Source organism: Silene latifolia, chromosome 5 (genome assembly GCF_048544455.1).
Source record: "Silene latifolia isolate original U9 population chromosome 5, ASM4854445v1, whole genome shotgun sequence".
Taxonomy (NCBI): domain Eukaryota; kingdom Viridiplantae; phylum Streptophyta; class Magnoliopsida; order Caryophyllales; family Caryophyllaceae; genus Silene; species Silene latifolia.
This window is the reverse complement of record NC_133530.1, coordinates 79,575,107-79,595,374: the sequence shown is the minus strand read 5'-3', so window position 1 is coordinate 79,595,374 and position 20,268 is coordinate 79,575,107. Positions and strand designations below refer to the sequence as shown.

Sequence of the window (20,268 nt, the reverse complement as noted above, 5' to 3'; positions counted from 1 at the left end):
TTTTTTGTTTTTTTAGGTAATATGGCTAGTAATCGTTGGAAAAAATTCCTAACACAACTATGAGAAACCTTACCTCTCTAGTATTCAAATTTCCATATGGAAACTTAGATTGACTTCTATAGTTATATATATATATACATGAATTGCCTCTTGTTTTCTATATACCTCTCCATACATTAAAAACAATCACAACACAGAACAATGGAGACTTGGGTAATTTTCGAGGAAGTCGATAAAAACTCAAAGAGAACACAATCGCACTCGTTGTTCTCTCCTTTCGCCCAGAACAAGCCTTATTTTCCCCCAAAAACCATCTCTGAACTCTCTGGAAAGATGGTAGTGGCCAGTTATAATGGCTGGTTGATGATTGCTGATTCTAACGATCCTGGCTCTGTTTTGTTATTCAACCCTTTCTCTCAAACCACTATTAATCTTCCCCATCTTGATTTATTATCCGAAGAAGTAGTTTGTAACCAGAATAGCGTAAATTATGTGATGACATGTGTACCGGATGATGATAAGGATGAGCGTTGTGTTGTTATGGTGTCCTGGAAGAGTCTGATCTTGTTTTGTCGTCCTGGATATGATGACTCCTGGGGTATCCATCATGCTTCTGTTAACTCGGATGTTAGAAGTCATACCTTGGGGATTTGCAATGGCATCATCTATAAGCTTGTCTTTTTAGCTAATCAATATGCGCTTCTATATAGAGTTACTATTTCAGAGCGTGACGACTCAAACTTGGTGGTTACCCTCAAATCTGTGGGCCAACTCAGATGGACAGACTTGGGTAGACGCTACCAATCAGTTTATTCAGCGCCTTATCTTGTCGAATCCTGTGGGGAGCTCTACTGTTTGAACTTATTCTACGGACATGGTACTTACTGTAACGACATACAAGACGTACGCATTTTCAAGTTTGTTGAAAAGGATAATACTGAAACTCTGGATGTTGTTCAAGTTGAAAGCTTGGAGAATCAAGCCCTTTTTATACAAGTTAGTAATAGTCCCAGCTTCGGTTGCTACGTTCCTCCTCCGACTACTTCTGGCCTTCTCCAAGGAAACTGTGTATACATACTTGCATCTTTTGATGAGGCGGTCATTTTCAAGTATCACTTAGAAGATCGTTCTTTGACTCCTTTCCCGTTATTCCCAAATCAGAAGCTGCTTTGGCGTCGCCCTTTTTGGCTCACCTCTGCAGGAAACAAACGGTCAGTAGTAGTTCATAACGCGGTTATATTGGTATAATTACTTGTCATATATTCACATCCTTGACTTACCTTTTTTTTTTTTTCTTATACTAGGAATTTGGATGAAAGTGAAGAAAAAGAGATGGATACAGTTTTGAGTGAGGAGGACGTAAGCAAGAAAAGACATGAAACCGAATTTGGAGACCTCCCTAGCGATTTGATTTGTCGGATTGCAAGGCGTTTGTTGCTAACTGATTATTCCAGATTTCGAGCTACTTGCAAGAAATACGGCGACTTAACACTTCCATTGCAATGTTGGTCAAGCCAAAGCTCAAAAATAGAATATCTTGAAACAACCAAATCGGAACTGATATTACCGTGGCTCATCTCTATCAGGGGTGATCCCAAGATATGTAACGTCATAGATCCAATGCATACGGATCAGATATATTTGATAACTATTCCTTGGGATGATCAATCTTACGCCGCCACCATGGAAGTTGTGTATTCAAAAAATGGGTGGTTGTTGATGAATGGATTTGCTGGAAATCTGTTTTTCTATAACCCATTTACTAAGGTGATTAATGGTGCGGTACTTCCTGCCAATAACAATTTCGGTCACCTTCGATGTATGGGATCCTCAGCCACCCCTATTTCTGAAAATGGTATTATAGTAGGATTGCAGCGTTCGATGGGTCAGCTTCTTGTGCACTCTTACATTTACGGGGATCCGGAATGGTTGGTTACGCTTGGTTGTGTAAAAGGATCATTCATACCCGCCAGCAACAGTCCGGTTTATTATAAGAATAAGAATGCTTTCTACTTTTTGGACATTACAGGACGTCTTGGTAGATACAAAATAACTCCTGAACGTAGATATAAATGGAAAACTTTCAGTAAGCCAAGCACGCCAATCGTATGCAATCCGTTAGGCGGAATGACAACGTACTTAGTTGAATGCGATGGAGAGATTTTATCAGTTTTTGTGTCTCTCGCAGGAAGTTGGGTTAAAGTGTTCCGTCTGAATTTTATGAAGAAAAGATGGGCTAGGGTAGACAACGTGAAGAATCACATGATATTTTTGAGTCCCCAATCATCTTTTGCTGAAGTCGCTCCGGACAACAGACCGGAATTAGGAAATAAGTTGTACTTCTCAAGACTCCACCAAAAGGAAGGATTAGTCTGCTATGATCTTGCATCACACAGATATTGTTCGCCTAACAACGATAGTATGTCTAGAGAAAATTTGTTTCAAACTAGAGAATTGTTGGGTTGTACTTGGATTCAGCCTACTTGGTCCTAAGGGTAGTGAATTAGTGATTCTAGTTTTAAAGTAAAGTCTTAAAGTTTGACATTATTTTCTTGTGATAAATTATAGTATTCACAAATTCTCATTGAAGACGAATACTATCCGTCACAAGAGGAAGACGAATAATATTTTTGTGGTCCGCCTTCTGATATACATGGCTACATGCATAGGTGATGAGTTTTTGTTTGACAGATACGGTATTTTTTTTTCTATTGAGAAAGGCAGGCGATTTTATCCATATAAATAACATCGAAAGATACATATTGATCAAACTCTTTTGAACCCTGCTCTATTCATCACCCTCGTAGTGTTCCTACGGTTAGCAGTGGCGATTTTAGGACTTCACGTATGGGGGTTCAAGTTTATAAACAGAATTTTCTCAAAGATACAATATTCATTTTTTTTTTTGAGTAAATACAATATTCATAACAATAAAATCTCGGATATTTAAGCATAATTATTACGTGAAAGGGTCAGTGAGACGGTCTCATTATGTAAAAAAAGAGAATTTATTTATTATATTATTAAATAAATAATTTTTTGTGTTAGAATACACCATTAGAACCTGAGATTTTTGTGTTTAAATTTTTTTGTTAAAATTTTAGTGCGTACTTAAAGTTGGCAAGTTTGATCTGACCCGAACCCGAGCAAACCCGATCCCAATAGAACCTGAGAAAATTGCAACCCGAAAACAGCCCGGCCAAGTCCGATAGAACCTGAGAAAGTTGCAACCCGAAAATGACCCAACCCGATCCGATGACGAACAGTAACCCGACACAACCCGATGATTAGTGACCCGAACCCGAACAAGAAGCTGAACCTGACCCGATATTGGCGTGATTAAATTGATGAGCGACAATTATTAAGCTTAATATTGATCAAAATGAAAGTTTTTTAATATTTAGTATGATATGTTGGACTTAATAATGAAGTAACTAAACCAAATAATAGTTGAAAGCTACACTTAATGGCCAAGATTTTAACTAATGCGATAAAGTAATTGGACTGAATAATGACCCAACCCAAATCTGAACCGACCCGATACTTCTTTGATCTGAAATGACCCGACCCGCCCAAACCCGAAAAGGTTGACTAGCTCGATATGAACCGACTTGACCGACCCAAACCCCGATCCGATTGATCCGATTGTCATTTCTAACGTTCTACATCGATAAAAAAAACTTTGAAAATAAAAAATGAAACAAAAAACAAATCCCCACCGCCACCATCACCTTTGACACCCCTCCACACCTAGCACCACTGAAACCGTACTCTTAGGCCCACTAGGTAGCCATGCTACCTAGCCTTACCGCCAGTTACCCAGGCCACCGTCAAACTCTAACGCCTATTCGCCATTTCTTCACCCTCTCTCACTCCCGACCTTTCCCCTTATTGGTCGTTAAACCACCCCCCCCCCCCCCCCCATGCCTACTCTGGCCAGAGACGGCTACTTCTCTTGTCTACGACTTGTCGGGTAGCCACTACCTACTGTCATCCGTCTACCATCCATCCACCACTTATCGCCCAAACCCTAAACTAATTTTAACAAAAACCCAAAATAATTTTATTTTTTTAAAAAAACACCAAAATTGTAAGAAACACATCAATTTGAGCCAACTATGTGCATAAAAAAAATAACTCTCTCTCTAACTTTCTAGAGAGAGCTTTTCTCTCTTTTTTTTTTTGGAGAGCACGTGAGGAACCCTCATTAATCTAATCAGAATCTCTGCAAATTCTTTTTCAATCAAGCAATTTATCTACTTAATGAGTGTTCTTCTTCTAACCAACAGAGTCTAATAATTAACTACAAACTTTGCAAATTCTCTTTCATCAAATCATAATCTTTTCCTTGATTATGATTGCTGCTATCTTTACCCAATTTAATTGGAATATTAGGGAATCTTCAGAGTTCTTCTGACAAACCTATAAACATTATTACCTATTACTTCTCAATTTGGTGTTAATATCTCTAATCATTACATTCCAGCATCATTCAATTGGAGGTTTTAATTTTGAACGGCTCGAGGTTTAATTTATCCGGTTGGTTTTAGCTAGTTTTGTGATGATTGGGGGGACGATTGCAGTTCCCGGATGATTGTTCAACTTCTTCTCTGTCTTGGTGGTTATTTAAACAGACGAAATGGGGAAATTTATTCCATCAAAAATTCTTCAATCTAATTTTCTTAAAGAGTGTAATAAAAAAGCAAAAAATCAAACTTTACATAAAACTTTTTCGGGTTCTAAGATGGAGTTTGAAGGGCAGTTTGGGAGGTTTGGTAATGGGGAAAATGAAGGAGCTGGTATCCAAAGTCAGCAGGCAGGAGGGAACAATGATGCAACTCAGAATATTCACAACAACCAGCAGTACCACCATACTCATTCAAATGTTGAGTTCAACCTAAATAACTCTCTGCATGCAAATTTGTGGAGGTATCCTAGGCCTGGGGGGTTACTAATGTAGACCCTGCTGAGTTGGGGCGTTCTAGGGAGTTCTGGGGAAATTGTTGTCTTGGCTTTCTGGTTGAGTATCGTCTCTTTAAGGCTAATCTGATCAATGATGTGATCAGAAGAAAATGGAGTACAAATGGGGAAATCACAGCTTTCAAGATGGGAGATATTTATGTTTTACATTGTGAAGATGATGCTGATCTGGAAGGTTTGCTAGCCAGGAGTACTGTCACTTTCGATGGTGCTTTAATGGTTATGGCGAAGTGGTATCCTGACACTGTTCCCAGGACAGTGAGGTTCCCTTATGCTGAGGTTTGGGTTCGTGTTTGTGGGTTACCATTTGAATGTTTGAACATGCATGTGGCACATGTAGCTGGGAAGTTACTTAGTCATCATTATCATGTTGAGCCATTTGAAGTCATTCCCAGAAATGACTATCTAAAGATTAGAGTCTGTCTGAAGATGAATGAGCCGTTAATGTCAGGTTTTTTCTTGTCTATGGATGGGGGACACCTCTTGTGGGTCCAGTTCAAATATGAGGAAATATTCAAATACTACATTAGGTGTGGTTATGTGGGTCACAGGGGGTCACAATGTAGGGAAACCATGATGAATGTGGTTTCAAGTATTTCTGGAATGATGGATAGGTCCATGGAAAGGGGTTTTGTGATTTTTCAGGTTAATAGTAGTCATACAATGTTTAACCTTAACCTGGGGGCAACTCCTTCAACAACCAGGCATATCTCTTCTAGGTTGCAGTTGGGAAACAGGAGGTTGGCTATTGAGTGTCTCAGGAGGCAAGAAAGAGAGAGAATGGTGATTTTCGACCTGGGTATAACACTAGGTGGTCGTGTTACTCCTGGGATGAGCTAACTGCCCAGCCCTTTGCTGGTCCGGTGGTTTTCCAGGTTGGGCCTAGTGCTGTTCATCTTGGTGGGAATGGTGGACGTGTTGTTAATGGAAGTGCAGAAGGGAATAGGGATGTGCAGATGAGTGAGGCTAATGGCGAGTTGTCTGGTAATAATGGGATTCAGAGTAATGGAGGGGGAGCTCAACAGGCTGGTATGGTACTAATGGTGATGGACAGGTTAGAACTTCAAGGGGAGCAGGTGGCTGGATTAATGTGGAAGAAGGTAACAATCATGAGGACTTTCATAGTGTAAGGGAGGAATTTGAGGAGGCTGCGGCTGTGGATATTGCACTCCAACACATTCATGAGACTGATACCTATGTTTTGGTTGCTGAGAATGGTGATCCAAGGGGTGGTATTGATCGTGATTTGAGAATACATGAAGCTATTCAGGGTAGAGTGGAGAATGATATGGACTGGGCTCTGATGGATGATGACTACCGAGGTTTTAACCAAACTTTTGATCCTCCCTTAGAGGGTTTCCCTATCAGGTACCACTATCCTGACGGGGTGAACCCTGGTGCTGAGAATGGAGATAATGGCGTTGCTATGGAGGAGGATGCAGGAAATGTGATCATTGTTAGCTCGAATTCTGAGACTGAGCAGAGTCAAGGGTTCAATCATTCTGATTCTTGTCCTACTGATTGGGTGCCGAGCCCAAATGCTCTGAATGCTGAATCTGAGGAATCCTCGGTTTTTCAGGATGTGGATGTGATTAATTTGATCTCATCCTCTGAAAACACTGAAGAAGTTAATATTGCTTTACAGTTGGATGTGGTTCAGTGCAACACTGCAATGGTTCCTAGTTTGGAGAATAAGAGGTCTAACTTGGAGGGTGGTGACATAACTTGTGCACTTTCTATGACACCAGCTGCAATTATTCGAAAGGATTTGGAGTTTCAAGTGAGATCCTCATCTCTAAAACCACTAGAAGAAGTTTTGAACTTGGACACGGTACTGGGTAAGATGCAACAAAATGGAAGTGGAAAAGAGGGAGTGGTGTTTGCTGGGGGGTTCTTTTTATAAGAATCAGTCACCAAAGTTGTTCGATGTCCTTGGCTCTGGTATATCAACAAGTTTGATTGCTAAAATGGATGAAGGAAGGGAAATTCCATCTTTGTCTGATGGTTTTATGGGCTTAGCTGATTGTTATCATAAGCCTTCTGCTATTGAGGAAAATAAGGAAATAATTTATGGGGCTCGTAAGAGGAAGTGCTGTACTGAGATTAGGGAAGATATGGTTCCTGATGATGCTATCTCATCCATGGAGAAAGCAAAGAGCTATCTTCAGAATTTGGCAAAGAAGAGGAGAGTTGATACTAGTACTAAGGTGAAGGGAAGTCAGAATGGGGTCTCGCAGGGTTGTTTTCGACTGACGGTTGAACATATGGAGGTGGATGTGTCCACTGGTTCCTCGTCTGGAGGAAATGAGGAAGGTTTTGCGGAGGTTGGGCCTAATCAACCTCCTCATCAGCCATGAAAGGGCTAATTTGGAATTGTAGGGGACTCAATAATACGCTCGCCCCTACAATTCCTAAGCTACGAGCGTTATTAGGTAATAGTTACTGATGCGTGTCTTTTATTTGATGTTTTACATCCTGTTTTACACGCATTTCAGAGCTCATTTGTGTAGTTTAAGCTACCATTTCCCCTATTTCCGTCTACTTTCGTGTTTTGTACATTATTTGCAGAAATGTGAAGAATTCAACGAAAATTTAGCTAAATCCGTCCCCGAGTATCCTGCATTGCATTTGACGTGAAGAATTCACTTAAGGAACGAGCTTGGTGCGCGTTTCAAGGCCCAAAAGACAAATCCACGAGAAGTTAAAAGCGGATTACCAGCTAAAGCGATCGATCGAGCCCCTTAGTCGATCGACCAACCCACGACTACGAAGCTATCAGTACATCAAGAGCAACGATCGATCGACGGTCCCAATGATCGATCGACCAAGACGCTAATCTGACGTGAATAAGAAGATCGAGGAAAAGCAAGCCCATTGTGTTTAGGTTTTGATAATAAGTGTTACGTATATTTTCTATATAACGTAACCTAGAACATTCAGAAAAATCATCAAGTTTTACATTCGGTTTCATCGTTTTAGAATATTAATTAGGGTTCAAGGATTATTTCGGTATTAAATACAATTCACTTTGGCATTCGACTTTGTTCTGTTCCTTCGCAATTCACACGGTATTCTCTGGTTTTATTCAATTATTTTGCATTCATTCGTAGTTGTAGAATTGCTAGATCAGTTTCCCCAAAGCCGAATTGCCGTCTTATGTTAATTGTTTATTTTACCGTATTAATCATGAATTCTGTAGTTTATTTAGCCAATTTCATTGTTGCCTTTAATTTCAGTATGAGTAGCTAAATTGCTTGTGCTAGGATGTAGGGGAACTGTAGGATTAGGCGGCGTCGAATTAACATGGACTGAAATCGCGTGTCAGTCGATCGACCGCCATACCTGGTCGATCGACTGGCCACGTGAGGTTTTACCTTCATTTTAATTGTTTTAATTCTTTATTCGACGAATCGAGTGCACACGACTAGTTGAATGTTTAGGATGTGACTGACCCATTAGATCGAGAGATAGGGGCAGTTGTTAGATCACCAATTAAAATGACTAAACTATGCTGAGATCGAAAGATAGGTAAAGTTTAGATTATTAGTCACTTTTCAGGACGAGAGTCAGTATTAGCGATATTAGGGACTTATAGCGAGATCGAAAGATGCTATCTGTAAAGAGTGGACCGAGAGGACCTCTTGTTTTCCCGCCTCATGTGTTTGATTTAGACCGACTTAGTTTGCTGCCGCCGAAACTATAGTGAACCGACCATCCTAGTACCCTTCTTTATATTTGATTTAATATATTTCTTTAGTTTATTATCTTTATTGTTATTAGCTATAGACCAAATCAAATCAACCCCCACACTTGTTACCTTAGACTAAATTTAGACAACTTTTAATTACATTCGCCTCCTTGTGGTTCGACCATGTTACCACTAGCCTAGGTTAGTTTTAATAGGAATTATAAATTTTATTTTTGGTACTCACAACGACGGGTATCAAATTTTGGCGCCGTTGCCGGGGAGGCAATTGTTCTAATTTTTAGTTGTTTTATTTTAGTCTGTTTCTTAGTTTAAGGGACATTCGTTCCTTAAACTATTCTCATCTTCTTTTTGTAGTTTCTTCTTATGCGCAGGTCACAGGGTGGTGAATTAGTACCTTTCAATCCTGAGATTGAGAAGACCTTGCGTGAGTTGAGACGATCATCAAGGGTATTGCCGACAGAGGAAGAGCTGAGTACTCTGTCTAGTTACTACGAGAACGAACTGTTCGAAGAAGATCCACCTACATCTCCTGCTTCTACTTCTTCAATTGAGATGTACAGTCACTTCTCCGGACATTCCAATCATGGTCAAGAAGCAACTATAGCAAGTCATTACGAGCCGACAAATGAAAATCTATACAAGGGGTTCGAATTACATGGAGCTGATAGGAAATTCGAACCGAAGCCTTCCTATATCAACTTAGTTGAGAGGAACCGGTTCGGAGGAGCTGCAAATGAAGATGCAGCCAAGCATATGGAGATATTTATCGATTATTGCTGCTCTATATCCCCGCCGACCGGTGTGACCCAGGACCAGATAAAGGAGACTATGTTTATATTCTCACTCCGTGATGCTGCAAGGGAGTGGTACAGAAATCTGGATCGAGCTGCTCATGGGATCACCGACTGGAATTCTTTAGCCTTGGTATTCTACAAGAAATACTTCTTTTCCTCGAAGACGAATGCCATTAGAGCTCAGATCACGAGCTTTAAACAGGGACCTGATGAGAACTTTCATGAAGCATGGGTCCGTTTCAAGAAGCTAGTGCGAACCATTCCGCACCATGGGTTCGAAAAATGGAGTCTTTGCAATCAGTTCTATAACGGGTCAGTATGACGATCGAGAGGGCTATCTTGGATGTCTTTGCGACAATGGCCGATTTGCTGAGAATATGGGAGAGACTAAGGGGTGGAAGATCATTGATGACTTAGCCACCCATAAAGCTGAATCTGGGAATTCGAGAGGCAATCAGAGAAGGAGTGCCGAATCCCCTTCTGTAGCTGCATTAGAGGCTCTCACGGCGAGGTTTGACAAATACGAGTTGGGAGGAGCTTTAAAAGGAGGGATGTATCATGTGAATGCTGTTTCAGATGGTCCTTTCGTCTGTAGAAGATGTGGAGCTGAGGGACATGTCTCAGAAAATTGTCCTAGTCCCTTTGAGTCTTGTGCTGCCTTTCAACATTACAGGCAGACAAACACGTACTATGAGCCGAATGTCCATCCCAACTTGAGGTGGAGTAACCAGAATGTCCTGAATCCGACTCAACCTCCACAGCAGCAGCAGCAGACTTATGTGCCTCCTCATAAGCAACAACAGTTTCAAAAACCTCCCTATGTGCCGCGGCAACAATAATCCCAAAATTCTGAGTTTGCTGAGTTGAAGAATATGCTGCAAAAGGAGTCCTAAGCTAGAGAGGCCGGAATGAAACTGCTAGAGAGCCAAATTGCTCAATTGGCTAGCAAGAATACCACTCGAGCTCCGGGGCACTTACCGACTCAGACGGACCAAAAAGAGACCCTTAATGCCATCACTTTGAGGAGCGGGTCCACCCTGGAGGGGCCTGCTATGATTGAGGATGCCCCCGAAAAAGATAAACCTAACCGAGTCAAAACAAAGTCGGAACGAACAAAGGAAAGAAAAAGGCGTCGCCAGGTATGTCGGTCGATCAATCGACATACCCGGTCGATCGATCGAGGTGCAACAAACAAAAGAGCTTCGGGTGCATCGTTGAAGCCGATCGATCGGCCCGACCTAACCGGCCGATCGACCGAGATTGTGCGATAGTGAACCTTTTCGTCCTCCAATGCCCGATAACTTGAGGGATCATTTGTTTCGGGTACGACGCCTTAAAATATTGAGGCCAGCCCGACTGCTGATGGGTCTGTTCCGGTTCCGAAGTACGACCGAATGTCGATCAATGGTTCATATTTGAGACGGTCTGAAGAGGGGTCAAGCTTCAATAAGGAGAAGGTAGTGGACTTCCAGCCTAAGTCCACGGATGCCGGCATGCGATATTTAGAGGAGAGGGCTAAGTTACTTCTTACAGCCCCATATCCAGAGCGACTAGTGCCAACGAAGGAACAGGTATCTTTCAATAAATTTGAAAAAGTTATTCGTAGCTTGAATGTACAAGTTCCTTTTCTCGAATTAGTAAACCAAGTACCCGCTTATACTAAATTCATGAAACAACTTTTATCTAAAAAGCGGTCACTTGAAACTCTGCATACTGTCGCACTTACTAAAGAGTCGTGTTCTTATCTAACCCACACTGCACCCCACAAACTAGAAGACCCAGGTAGCTTCTCCGTTCCTTGTAGCATTGGTACCTTTTCGATTGAGAAGGCATTATGTGACTTAGGAGCCGATAAGTGTAATGCCCTTGAGTCTTGCTAGAAAGCTCAAATTAACTAGGTTCGCAGTGGCCGACATGACAAGATGAGATGGTGACCGATCTGCATGTCCAAATTATAGAGTCTTAGAAGACATTCCCGTGCAAATAGGAAAGTTCTTCTTCCCTGTAGACTTCGTTGTACTTGATATGCCTGAGGATGTCCATATTCCTATCATACTAGGTAGACCATTTCTGCACACTGCTGGTGCAGTCATAGATGTAGGCTCGGGAACCTTGACCTTCAAAGTAGGGAAGCATTCCATTATTTTTTCCCAACCTGCTAAGAAGAAAGACCCCATGTGGCCTGTGACTTGCAATACGGTTTCTTAAAAGAAATCCTACTTTGTGCTCCTGATATGCCTGTCTCTATTCCTATTCCTGTCGTAACCCCTCCGCCCTAGATTGGGAGCAAATTGGAGGAAGATTTGTCTATTTCTGATATTGCAGGAGTTGGTTTGGGGAAGGAAGAGTCGTATGTTGCTCCAGCTGTGAAGGAGCCGATCATTTCACGAGGCGGTCTTGGTTGCCTTAGCTATGGCACTGATGAGGAGGTTGAAGATGAGCCGGTCAAAGCAACGGAGTCTGATCTGGATTCCGACGAGTCCGAAGAGGTGATTGCTTGGGATGATGTCTGACATGTTGACCCGTTGAGTCTTGCAGACGATGGAAGTGAGAGTGCAGCTGAGAAGATGAGCACTATTGAGGCTACTTCTTGTAGCCGTGGTTGCGATCAAGTGGGCCATTCCATGGCCGTTCTTGATCAACTATTAGTTGATTGAGACTTCTTTAAAACATTTACATTTTATTTGCTTTCGTTGAACCTTTTTATTTATTGTTTTGTGTGCGCGAAACTTCGCCGTTTACGTTTGCTTAGGATTTTAAACTCTTTAGATGGTTACTTTGGGTTTTGCGCAATTTTTGGGCGCATATTATTGTGCAATTACAGATTTTTAGACCTCATTAGCTCAAGTAATTGAGCAAATACGAAGAAATCAGAAGTTACAAGAGATTTCCGATCGATCGATCGAACTGACAACGATCGATCGGCGGTCTCAGCTTTCCGAGCTACTGTTCCTTTCACCTTGGTCGATCGACTGAGTGATGTGGTCGATCGACCGCCCTGCACTGCTGTACTGGTTCACGATCTCTCCCCTGCTATGTTTGGTCAATTTGCGGAATTGAGGGAGTTTTCTACTCCACCATTATCTTCCGTCATTATTTATTTCTTCTATTTTTCTCAATTATGCACAAAATATCGCTTCTAAATTGTTTTCTCGAACTTATGCGTGGTTCTTTTGTCTTTTCGGATCCTTATTGGTAGCATCATAGCTCACGAAACCTCCTAGCTCACGCCGGTTTGGGGAGGTTTCCTTTTGCTGCGTTTAAAGTCTTGTGAGTTTCCAAGTTATACTTCTTGTCATATTTATCTATTTTCTCGCAAATTCCCGTTTTTCCTTTTCTTTCATTACATGATTTTGCACAATGGGGACATTGTGCGATTTGGTTTGGGGAAGGGTTTTGCGTCGCATATCATTTGCTTGCATTCACGTTTACATTTTGTTTTGCATTGTTTTCTTCATTTCTCTCATATATAAAGAAAATTCCAAAAAAAAAATTGAAAAATTTCATCAAAATTCAAAAATTTGCACGTTTATTTTAGCATATAGGTTGAGTCGGAATGGTAGTATTTCAATGATGACATTGCATTTGCAGCTGTTTATGCCTAAGCCATGCTAATTGACATGTTATTAGTAGAATCAATTGCATAGTCTACGAGTTTTCGTTAAATTATTTGCTGAACTTGAGACTTGACTTAGAATTTTGGCAAGCTACATCATATTTTCTAAGGTTTAGAGCTTATAACTGGTGTCATCTATGACCAGTTTATCTAGGAATGTGAGTAGTACTCCTTATGAGACATGTTACACAAATATGCATAAATATGAACTTGATCTGCTTAATACCTGTATGCATTCGGTTTGTGGTTTGTAGACACATGTGGTAGAGGTCTCCTTTTCTCATTTTACCCATAAGCTTCACGCTGCCAAAACAGCTTTTTTGTCCCATTACTACATCCTACATTTAGCCTGCCCTTGTCAAGCTAGTAGTTTACGTTTTTGGGATTGTTACTTCGTTTTTGGTGGTTTTTGCTCGATCGAGATGTTGTTGGGAAAATGAAAAGAAGGAAAGAAAGAAATAGAAAAGAAGAAGAAAAAAAAAGATAAAAAAAAATTATTCGAGAAAGAAAGGAAAAAAGAGTTCTGTACTGTTCAAAACGGTCGATCGACTGCCAATTCTGGTCGATCGACTGGGATCCGAGAAAAAGAAGAAAGGAATCAATTCGCATATTCAAATCCTTATCTTATTGCATTAGTATCTTATGGGGAGTTGGTTGATTACTGTTATGATGGAGATTGTGAGTTTTGTGCTTACTATAGCACCGTATCGATTGAATTTTGAGCAAGAAGAAGGATGTTGTCATATGGTTCCGTTTTGGTACTAGCTTGATCACCTGTACCTCCAATTTCCCGTAAATGTTTTGCCTCTTCTTACCCATACCTCACATATCCATATATACCTCGGCATGTGTCATGGTCTTTTGCTGGTTGGAATGCATATGTACGGTCATAGAGATTTCTTTCATATTAGATTGCAGGCATGTTCTTATAGGTCGTAGTTAGGTGAGAGTCTCTACAAAATGAATTCTTTCTATCCTCTTATATATTCACCTGTGCTTATGAGTGATTTGAGCGACCCGTGAGAGTCCAATTTGATAAGTCTCTACTGATTGACGGTTCTCAGCCTTAACGACTTTATAACTCGTTTGCATGATTCACATTGCTAATTGATTATTGGTTATTGCATTAAATTGGTTTAGGCTTGACAGTTTGCATTTCGCTCTGAGATTGAACTCGTTCCATTAGGTAATTAGATCGAGTCTAGTTCTTGCTTGGGGACAAGCAAGGATTTGGTTTGGGGAAGTTTTATGCGTGTCTTTTATTTGATGTTTTACATCCTGTTTTACACGCATTTCAGAGCTCATTTGTGTAATTTAAGCTACCATTTCCTCTATTTCCGTCTACTTTCGTGTTTTGTACATTATTTGCAGAAATGTGAAGAATTCAACGGAAATTTAGCTAAATCCGTCCCCGAGTATCCTGCATTGCATTTGACGTGAAGAATTCACTTAAGGAACGAGCTTGGTGCACGTTTCAAGGCCCAAAAGACAAATCCACGAGAAGTTAAAAGCGGATTACCCAAAGCTAAAGCGATCGATCAGTTCTTAGTCGATCGACCAACCCACGACTACGAAGCTACGTCAGACATCGAAGAGCAACGATCGATCGGCCCCAATGATCGATCGACCAAGACGCTAATCTGACGTGAATAAGAAGATCGAGGAAAAGCAAGCCCATTGTGTTTAGGTTTTGATAATAAGTGTTACGTATATTTTCTATATAACGTAACCTAGAACATTCAGAAAAATCATCAAGTTTTACATTCGATTTCATCGCTTTTAGAATATTAATTAGGGTTCAAGGATTATTTCGGTATTAAATACAATTCACTTTGGCATTCGACTTTGTTCTGTACCTTCGCAATTCACACGGTATTCTCTGGTTTTATTCAGTTATTTTGCATTCATTCGTAGTTGTAGAATTGCTAGATCGGTTTCCCCAAAGCCGAATTGTCGTCTTATGTTAATTGTTTATTTTACCGTATTAATCATGAATTCTGTAGTTTATTTAGCCAATTTCATTGTTGCCTTTAATTTCAGTATGAGTAGCTAAATTGCTTATGCTAGGATGTAGGGGAACTGTAGGATTAGGCGGCGTAGAATTAACATGGACTGAAATCGTGTGTCAGTCGATCGACCGCCATACCTGGTCGATCGACTGGCCACGTGAGGTTTTACCTTCATTTTAATTGTTTTAATTCTTTATTCGACGAATCGAGTGCACACGACTAGTTGAATGTTTAGGATGTGACTGACCCATTAGATCGAGAGATAGGGGCAGTTGTTAGATCACCAATTAAAATGACTAAACTATGCTGAGATCGAAAGATAGGTAAAGTTTAGATTATTAGTCACTTTTCAGGACGAGAGTCAGTATTAGCGATATTAGGGACTTATAGCGAGATCGAAAGATGCTATCTGTAAAGAGTGGACCGAGAGGACCTCTTGCTTTCCCGCCTCTTGTGTTTGATTTAGACCGACTTAGTTTGCTGCCGCCGAAACTATAGTGAACCGACCATCCTAGTACCCTTCTTTTTATTTGATTTAATATATTTCTTTAGTTTATTATCTTTATTGTTATTAGCTATAGACCAAATCAAATCAACCCCCACACTTGTTACCTTAGACTAAATTTAGACAACTTTTAATTACATTCGCCTCCTTGTGGTTCGACCATGTTACCACTAGCCTAGGTTAGTTTTAATAGGAATTATAAATTTTATTTTTGGTACTCACAACGACGGGTATCAGTTACTATGATTTTGTTTTTCTAATTGAAACGAAATGTAATGCAAGTAGTCTTTTCCCTTTGTTTAGGCCTTATGGTTTTACAAATTATGTGGGCATTAATGCCATTGGTAGTGCGGGGGGTCTATGGGTAGGATATCGTAAGGAAGCTAAGTTTAGCCATGTATGGTCTTGTAGTAACTTTATCATTTTACTAGTTGAAAAGTATCATGGTCGTTTGTGGTATCTAGTGTTGTTTTATGGTGCCCCGTATGTTCATTTGAGAAGCTCCGTCTTGGATGATTTGGAAAGTTGCATTATGGCGCTAAATCATCCACTTCTGATTATGGGTGACTTCAACCAAGTGGAGTTTGAAAGGGACAAACTAAGTACAAATAAAAGAGCGATAAGTGGAGCCTATGACTTCAATATATGGAGGGTTAGTAATGAATTGGTGGACATTCCTTTCAAAGGACCACGGTTTACATGGTGTAATAATAGGAAGGGGGATAAGAGAGTGTATGAAAGGATTGATAGGGCTCTTGGCTCGAAGGAATGGTTCTCTTTATTCCCAAATACAGGTATCAAACATTATCCCATTCAAATCTCGGATCATGCTCCAATTGAATTGGATCTGAATTTAGTTAAAAATGTGAGTAAAAAGCCATATAAGATGGATGCTTGGGTTTTTGCACATGAGGAGTGTACGGACATTATGCGGGAAGCATAGCTCTCTCATTGGATGGGCACACCAGTCTTTGTTGTTGCACGGAAACTAGGAAGAGTTCGAGGTCAGGTGAAGAAATGGGAGCTTGATAAGAGGCTAGAATGGAGCAAAAATTAGGATGACTGATATAAAATTGGAGCATGGAATGAATATTGCTATTATGGAAGGAAATGATGCTTTTTACTCACGAGCCAATGAGGAGGTTACTGCATCTTCTAAAGCAGTGGCTACCTTCTGGCGTCAAAGAGCAAAAATTAAATGGATGGTGGATGGTGACACCTGTACTAAATACTTTTTCAACTGGATAAAAGGTAGAGCAGGAAGAAACTTTATTCTAGGTATAAAGGATCATACTGGGGAATGGGTGTATGATCTGGAGAGGGTGGGTAAAATGTTTCATACCTCTTTTGTGGAACTCTATAACCCGGTGAGTCGTAACTAGGAATCCAATCATGATCAGATCCTGACTAAGCTTATGGATGGGTACTCTCTTTGTATTAGGGATGATGATGCAAATAGTTTAGGCCGTCCTTTTACGGCTAAAGAGGTACGTAAAGCAGTTTTTCAGATGGGTGCTCTAAAGTCACCGGGACCGGATGGGGTACCGGGAGTTTTCTATCACAAATGTTGGTCATTTGTTAAGACTGATGTCACAAGGGCTGTGCTCTCGATTCTAAACTCGGGAATGGTATTAAAAGAAATGAATCGAACTTTCATTGCCCTTATCCCTAAGTGTGATAATCCGGAAGTGGTCGGTGATTTTCGACCAATTAGTCTTTGCAATGTTTTTATGAGAATTGTGTCGAAGTGCATTACGATTCAATTGACAAAAGTGATGGCCTATTTGGTTGGAGATTTCCAAAATGCATTCGTCCCGGGGAGACAAATCTCGGACAATATCTTATTGGCGCATGAAGTAATTCACAAAATAAATACTTATAAAAAAGGAAAATATGGGAGATTTGCTTTCAAAGCGGATATGAGTAAGGCCTATGATCGGCCGATCGGGTGAGATAGGACTTTCTTCGTGCGGTTTTAATCAAAGGTTGGTATCCCTTGGAGAATGGTGACCCTTATCATGAATTGTGTCACTACGGTCTCTTATCAGGTACTCTTTAATGGGGCTCCCATGGATCTTTTTATGCCAAAGTGTGGTCTCCGGCAGGGTGACCCCTTGTCTCATTTCTTGTTTGTTCTTTGTATGGAAGTCCTCCCATTTCAATATGCAACGTTATGAATTGGATGGTCGTCTCAAAGGCATACGTCTTTGCCCGGGGGAAGCTCGTCTTATGCTTCTTTTCTTTGCTAATGATGCGGTGTTTTTCCTTCAAGATCAAAAAAATGGACCCCGGACCCTGCGATAGCTACTGGACGATTATTGCGCAGTGTTTGGGCAAGTTATCAATGAGGCTAAATCGGGGATCCATTTCAGCCCAAGTACTAGGCTAGTACGGATGCTTCGGTGTACGAGAACCCTCAAAGTGAAAGGTAGTAACGGACTTGGTAAGTATCTTGGTCTCCCTGCTGAGTTCCAAGGATCAAAAAGGCAATTATTCTAAGGGTTAATTGAACATGCCATGAAGAGGATTGCTTCTTGGAATGGAATTTTTCTTTCTCCAGCAGGAAGGTTGACCCTTATTTCTTCTGTCTTATCAAACCTCTCTAATTTCTTTCTATCGGTATTTAAAATATCGGTAAGTGTGACGGATAAGATTAACTCTCTACTGTCACATTTTTGGTGGGCGGGTAGTAAAGTAGGGAAAACCATGCACTGGTGTAGTCAGAAATTTCTCAGTCTTTCTAAGCGGGATAGAGGTCTTGGAATTAGGAGTATTGAGTGCCTTAATCAAGCTATGCTTGCTAAACATGCTTGGAGACTTCTGTGAAAGGATTCCTTTCTTTGGCTGTGTTTTTAGGAAGAAGCTTATTGAGGATGATGGCTCTCCGGAAGGGCGATTGAAGATAAGAAAGGGTAATAATCTTTCTTGGGGGGGCAAAAAGTGTAATGTATGGTCTGGACTTTGTATGTGAACATGTTGGATGGAAAGCGGGATATAATTCAAATTTGAATGTTTGGACCAATAAATGGGTCAATGGAGACATGGCCGAATCAAGGGAAGATATGATGTCGTTAAGAACGGTGAATTTGCGAAACCTACAAGTGAGGGACTTGGTTATCTTTCATGGTGATAGAGAGGGTAGCAGTTGGAGAGAAGAGAAAGTTCGGGATATCTTCTCTGAGGAATGTGGTAGGATGATACTTGCCACCCCGATATGTCACTCTATGAGTCAGGATGATATCTTTTGGACGCATAGTGCTACGGGTGAGTTTACTGTCAAAAGTGTGTATGGTGTTCTGTTTACAAAATTCATGGATCGTAGGGGGTCCCAAAAGGACAAAACAAGATTCGATGCGGATGGTAAGAACTTCTGTAGGAAGAGGCTTTGAAGACTACCAAGGCCTATGACATGGAAAGTTCTGTTTTGGAGAATTATTACTGATTCTCTGTCTGTGGGCTATAATTTTGTGAAGCGCGGAATTGACATAGACCCCTTCTGTAAATTTTGTTCCATGGATGAGATGAATTTGGAATCTATGGAACACCTTTTTTCGGGATTGTCAGATGGTTAGAAGGGTTTGGGCCTGTACTGAGTTGGGGATAAGGGTTGGCAAGGGAGAAAATTTGAGCCTGGGACAATGGATCATCAATCGGGTCAATTATTTGAGCAAACTGCATGACGCCGAGATGCGACTTGTACGGTTTATGGCAATAATTTGGACCCTATAGAGTGTGAGAAACAGAATGGTCTTTAAACGAGAACAATTTCACCCTATTTTGATTATGAAGTCATGGTTGCAATTAGTTGGGACTGCCGACCAGGTAATTGCTAAAGGAAAAAATTCTCAGGAGGTTGAAATCAGGGGAAATCTTGCGTTGGATGATGAACGCATGCAGTGGGTTCGGGAAAGTAAGCCAGTCCATATGGTAACTCCTTTGAGTAATTGTGAGTGTGTACGAATAATGGTTGATGCTGGCTGGAAATCTAGGGATAATGGGATAGGGTGGGTTGTGTTCTCTGCTACTGAAGATATCTTGTTTGAAACAGGTAAAGCGCTGAAGGCTGAAACTCCTCTACAGGCGGAGGCTCTCGGAATCCGGGAAGTTCTTGCTTGGGCGGTGAAGCACAAGCTATGGCATTTGGAGGTTTCTTCGGATTGCCTCCCTATTGTTGCGTTCTTGGCTGATATTGACAAGCCTCACCAGCTCACTAAGGCAATCCTTAATGATATCCTTTCTCTCAGTACTCCTTTCATTGTTTATCTTTTAGTTATGTACCTAGGCTGTTTAATAAGATCGCTTATGACCTTGCCTATAAGGTCATGACTAGTTAGGCGTACCTTTCTTTACGGCTGTCAAAAAAAAAATACATCAATTTGAGCCTTTGATTAAAGATAATCCCTAAACTAGATACATGTTCTACACTAAATTATCGTCCAAAATTGAAGAAATTTGAGTATTTTAGAAAAAGGTTGAGAGTTAACAATAAAGGGAATTTGGTTTGATGTTTTTTCTATAGGGGTAGATGAATGGAAAATTGAATACAAAAAAGTATTATAATGAGTAAAAGTGTACTACGAAAATACAAAAAGTATTATAATGAGTAAAACATACTACGAAAATAAAGTACATTTTTTATTCAATTGGTCTCCCTT

General features: G+C 40.6%; 2 protein-coding genes and 1 non-coding gene across 3 annotated transcripts; 2 read left to right on the top strand and 1 right to left on the bottom strand.

Annotated features, from left to right (window-relative positions):
* Positions 1-132: 132 nt before the first annotated feature.
* On the top strand, positions 133-2,652 carry LOC141657612 (uncharacterized). Its single transcript, XM_074464899.1, has 2 exons — positions 133-1,211; positions 1,305-2,652. Exons 1-2 carry the CDS (start codon positions 202-204, stop codon positions 2,491-2,493), a joined length of 2,199 nt encoding a protein of 732 aa, XP_074321000.1. The 5' UTR covers positions 133-201; the 3' UTR covers positions 2,494-2,652.
* A 7,000-nt stretch (positions 2,653-9,652) lies between these two features.
* On the bottom strand, positions 9,653-9,759 carry LOC141658261 (small nucleolar RNA R71). Its single transcript, XR_012549155.1, has one exon. It is a non-coding gene; the product is annotated as a small nucleolar RNA R71 (small nucleolar RNA).
* Positions 9,760-16,145: 6,386 nt separating this feature from the next.
* On the top strand, positions 16,146-16,556 carry LOC141655602 (uncharacterized). The gene has a single exon (XM_074462671.1). The coding sequence runs from the start codon at positions 16,146-16,148 to the stop codon at positions 16,554-16,556; it is 411 nt and encodes a 136-aa protein (XP_074318772.1).
* Positions 16,557-20,268: the final 3,712 nt, after the last annotated feature.

Excerpts from the sequence above, each read along its gene's own strand:
- LOC141657612 (XM_074464899.1), top strand. The coding sequence starts at position 202 with ATGGAGACTTGGGTAATTTTCGAGGAAGTCGATAAAAACTCAAAGAGA. Across the intron at positions 1,212-1,304 it reads ACCTCTGCAGGAAACAAACG|GAATTTGGATGAAAGTGAAG; the intron begins GTCAGTAGTAGT and ends TTCTTATACTAG.
- LOC141655602 (XM_074462671.1), top strand. The coding sequence starts at position 16,146 with ATGGCGCTAAATCATCCACTTCTGATTATGGGTGACTTCAACCAAGTG.